This window comes from Daphnia magna, linkage group LG9 (assembly GCF_020631705.1).
Source record: "Daphnia magna isolate NIES linkage group LG9, ASM2063170v1.1, whole genome shotgun sequence".
Classification (NCBI taxonomy): Eukaryota; Metazoa; Arthropoda; class Branchiopoda; order Diplostraca; family Daphniidae; genus Daphnia; species Daphnia magna.
This window is the reverse complement of record NC_059190.1, coordinates 6,847,671-6,852,661: the sequence shown is the minus strand read 5'-3', so window position 1 is coordinate 6,852,661 and position 4,991 is coordinate 6,847,671. Positions and strand designations below refer to the sequence as shown.

At 36.3% G+C, this 4,991-nt stretch overlaps 1 protein-coding gene across 1 annotated transcript; it reads right to left on the bottom strand.

Annotated features, from left to right (window-relative positions):
* Nucleotides 1–1,941: 1,941 nt before the first annotated feature.
* Nucleotides 1,942–4,740, bottom strand: LOC116933299 (protein ALP1-like). Its single transcript, XM_045179099.1, has 2 exons — nucleotides 3,702–4,740; nucleotides 1,942–3,624 (listed from the first exon to the last, which is right to left on the bottom strand). The coding sequence occupies exons 1-2, from the start codon at nucleotides 4,046–4,048 to the stop codon at nucleotides 3,228–3,230; spliced, it is 744 nt and encodes a 247-aa protein (XP_045035034.1). The 5' UTR covers nucleotides 4,049–4,740; the 3' UTR covers nucleotides 1,942–3,227.
* Nucleotides 4,741–4,991: the final 251 nt, after the last annotated feature.

Genomic DNA, 4,991 nt, shown 5'->3' with positions numbered 1-4,991 from the left:
CGAGACTAGGTAACATCGTAGGACCTATGTTAAAAATTCCTCGCTAAAATTAAACCCGGTTCCAAAAACCAGTTCCAAACACAGGGTGTTTACCGTTCCCCGACTTCTACCCCAAGACTATACATATATACATACATACCAATAATATTATCGTTAAACAACAACGAAAATTCGTATCGCATCGACATTTGGTTGGTATCGTGGTATAAAGATCGTTTAATCTTGTTTGTCCAATATTGGCTTATAATTGGCTAATAAATATCGATCAAGAGCAAAAAATTGAAATTATACCAACATTGGATTAGTATATTGATATATAAATCGTTTAAACTTGGGTTTTTGACTTTGAAATACTATTGACCTTTCGATATCGAACAAGAGCAAAAATTTGAAATTGTACCAACATTGGATTTGTATAGGGATATATGAATCGTTTAAACTTCGGTTTCTGACTTTGTGGTACTAGTGGCATTTCGATATTGAACAGCAGCAAAAATGCGAAATTGTACCAGCATTGGATTAGTATATGGATATATATATCGTTTAAACTTGAGTTTCTAACTATGGGGTACTAGTGGCATTTTGATATCGAACAGCAGCAAAACTTCAAAATTGTACCAACATTGGATTAATATATGGATATATGTATCGTTTAAGCTTCGGTTTCTGACTTTGGGGAACTAGTGGCATTTCGATATCAAACAGCAGCAAAAATTTGATATTGTACCAACATTGGATTTGTATATGGATATATATATCGTTTAAACTTGAGTTTCTAACTTTGGGGTACTAGTGGCATTTCGATATCGAACAGCAGCAAAAATTCGAAATTGTATTGACATTGGATAAATATTGGGATATATACATCGTTGAAATTTGGGTTTTGGACATTGGGTTATTATTGGCTAGTCGATATCGAACAACAGCAAAGGTTCGAAATTGTATCTACATTGGTTTAGTAGCGGAGTACATGCATCGTTAAAAATCAACTTTCTAAGAATGGCCCAGGATGGATTTGAGTTGGTTTTTGAAAAACCACATTCCAATATTTTTCCAACCATGGACCAATCTCATGTAACTTATATGTATGACAGACGATTTTAAAAGACGGATAAAATTATAGCATTTAGAAAATAAATAGAAGAAAAAATTTAAAAAAATTTTTTTTGAAAAGAGGATTTATTTAATTTAAACAAACTGACTAATGAAATATGTTTAATATTTCGTCCACCAACCGTTAGCTTCAAAGCGTAATTGAAGTCTTTTTGTCATTTGCTAATTTTTTACGATAAGCGTCTTTTTCAGAAAGATTTGCCAAGCGGTCTGTGCATGGGCAAAAACTTCTTCTTTGTTTCAGGATTCTTTCGCGTCCGTCGAAATCACACAGCTTTAAGCTGGGTCTACACTAGCAGTTTTTACAGACAAATTACGGTCATACAGACATACAGACTCGATACAGGCATACGGAAAGCTTATTCCGTTCAATCTACACTAGCTATTTTCCGTAACCGTATGCCTGTATGCCTGTAAGAAAAAAAGTTTGAAATGATTCAAACTTTTTCCGTAAGTGAGAGTTTCCGTAAGCTGAAAAATAAGGTTCAACCAATGGAGAATAAAGCATATATTTTCAAATACCTTTTATTAGTACAACCACACATGACTGCAACATTGTCTGTTGATGTTCGTCTCCCACAGTCCTCGTGCGTACTTAAAAACTTGAATTTGAAATACGGGAAATCAAAAACATGGGGCCCAAACCATCTCCAAACAAGGAGAAATCTCAAAAAAAAATAACCGAAAAGTAAATACTTGAACTCTATTTGTTGCTTTATCTCAGTTTATGTGGAATTTTAATATTTTTTAGACTGAAACTCGAAACAAAAGACATGGAGAGGTTCATTTCATGTGTGAAAAATCATCCTGTATTGTATGATAATACTACATTGAAAGATTACAAAAACGGACAAATTCAAGCACAAGCCAGGGCAACAATTGCAGCACAATTTAATTGCAGTAAAAGCACCATTATAATAATGCATATAAAATGTTGGTTAAAAGTACTCGTGGTCCTTTTATTGTTGCATTCACAGCCCCTGCTGAGGTGAAGGATACATGGAAATCGTTCAAAGATAGGTGCACCAAAGAAAGGTGTTGAACAAACAGCCACCAAGTGGATCACATGCAACTCCTCCAACAATTCCTTCTTGGTTGTACAAACAAATAGTGTTTCTGTACAAGCACATTAAACAACGACAGTATATGATGCTAAACCTTTGTTTGAAGAATTTGATTATTGGCATTAATGTTATCAATATATTCATCAGGCGACAATCAAACTGTGAGGATACCAGTGATGTATCAACAGCTGAATGTGCAAATGTTGTACGGAAGGAAATGACACATGTGGTGATTGAAATAAACATAGAAGACATTGAAACAGCACCTGAAGGTTTCCAGCCTGACGAAATAGATACGTTCAGCATTTCTGAAGAGTATGCGCAGAACTCAGCAGCGCCCGATGATGAAGGTTCATACAATTTCTCCTGACAACTAGTGTTCATGCAGAGTGAATAAAAAGCTAATATTTTCATTTGAAATAGGTGATGATTGGGTGAATGACATGTCCACTAGCAATAGTACAACGGGTGATACCAATTCCACTGCGTCCGAAAGCAATGTAGCAGATCGTGATCGTGATGTCTTCAAGACGCCATCTCCAGCTTATAATAAGAATCCCACTTCATCAGGAAATGGTTAGTTGACGGTTGCTATAGTCATACACAGCGGCGACAAAATACGATACTTAAAAAAGGCCAGCCTACTAGATCTTTTTTTCGTACTTAATTTCTATAAGATACTTAATTTTTATAGGCTACTGAAAAATTCAGTAACTTGAGGTTAATTTTTGGAAAAAAGACATAGCTGTGCTAGGATTTGAACCATGGACCTTTAGATTCACTATCTTATACTTTAACACTGCGCCACTTGAGTTGTTCATGAAACACACGCTCCTGCGCGTGTGAACACAGATATACTTTTTTTCAAGAAAGCTTAATAAACTTTCAGCAACAACCTAATAATATTTTCATAAAGAATTCTCAAGGTTATTATACTCATGTGGCACACTATACTCATTTAGCTTAAGAAATAATAAATAACTGGTGGTTTACAAGAAAACACGTATTATTAGAATGGTTTGGACAAGCTGATTTAGCAACAATTATTTGTTAATTATCACATGGATCGAATCCATCATTATCAACTGCAGCATTTTGCCATGGCACGGCGCCCTCCTCCGAATTAAAGTAGTTTTTGAAAGAAACGCGGAGGGGTTTTGCTTCATGACTAAAATTCATACAAGTTCTGGAGGGGATTGATTGAAGCCCACCTTCCTCGGAACGCCAACCACCTTCGATCAACGTGCCATCGGCATTAAAATGATCAGCATACCCTCTACTAGCGTATTGTTGATCTGTTTCAATTAAATAGTTGTGCAACACAATACACGCTCTGGTGTAATGCTCAATGTTTTCTGTTTTAGCAATGATGGGCTTGCGAAATAGTTTCCAGCGGCCTGCAAGAATGCCAAAAGCATTCTCAATTACCCTTCGTGAGCGTGACAACCTATTAATTATTAAAAAAATTCAGTCCTACATATTCCAGAGAATCATAATGATTACCATACTTCACTTTAAACGTACCTATAATTAAAAATACGTTCATCCCTAGGCATCGTTCCTGTACACCGACCGGCAAATGGTTTCAGCAAATACGGCTTCAATGGAAATGCATCGTCGCCCACAATGCAATGCAGCAGGATCGTATTTGAATACGGAAGTTTGCATGACGGTGGGATTCCAAGAGTATCTTCAGCGAGTTTCTTGGAGATGGTAGATGTGTTGTACACATTTTTATCGCCTTCTCTGCCAAAGGCTCCCAGGTCAATCATCTTAAATTTATACTGCGCATCGCATATGGCCATTAGAATAATGCTATGGAATTGCTTGTAGTTGAAGTAGTCTGATCCTGCATTTGGTGGTGCCTGCATAGCAATATCCTTGCCATCAATCGCTCCAATACAGTTGGGAAAATTCCAGACTTTTGAGAATTTAATAGTAATCTTTCTCCAAATACTAGTGTCTGGAACTTTCAAATAGTCGGGGTGCTAACACCTTGTAAATTGCGATTCCAGTGTCTACTACAATTTTGCAAGCTGTGCCGTGTCCCACGCAATTACCGGCAGCTATTGTCTTCAGATTATCACCTGTTGCATAGTAACGCAGTGTAATTGCTAATCGTTCCCTTGAGTTTAAATATGTTATTAATACGAGAAATTCGTTAGTTTTGAAGTTACAGAGCATTACCAACTGATATCGGTTTCCTAATTCTTGTGATCTGCTTATTGACAAGACTACTATTACTAATTTTGTCAGCAAGAGCGTTGAAAGCTGTAGGACTCATTCTACACTCTCAATTTTTGGCTTCTACCTTTTTCCTACTTTTCAGCCACTATGCGTAGTAGAACGAAAAAGGTAGAGAAATGGTAGAAAATTTTGTTTACTTTTAGCTAGTAGGGGAATGGAAGATGATCTACCATAAAGTAAGAATTAGCAGATGAAAACGCATAATCACAACAAAAATGGAGGGGCGATTCCCAAGTAGATATTGCACTTTTCGTTGGAATATAACATAACAAAACTTGGGAAGCAAACAAACTTTCTTCTGATGACTTAGGGGAGGGTGGGGCTAGTTGGTAAAATTTTTTTTATTTCTTCTCTGGTTTCTTTAATTTTTCATATTTTGACACCCAAAAAATTGTAAAAGAAAGCTCAGATAACCAGCTTTCTCGTGCTATTTTTTTATTTGATCTACGTTGAAGAATTCATATCGAAATAAACGTTCAAAAAGCTAAAAAAAATTTGCCTACATGCCCCACTAACGGGGTAAGTTGGCAGTGGTAGTGGGGTAAGTTGTCCCCATGTATTTCAAAT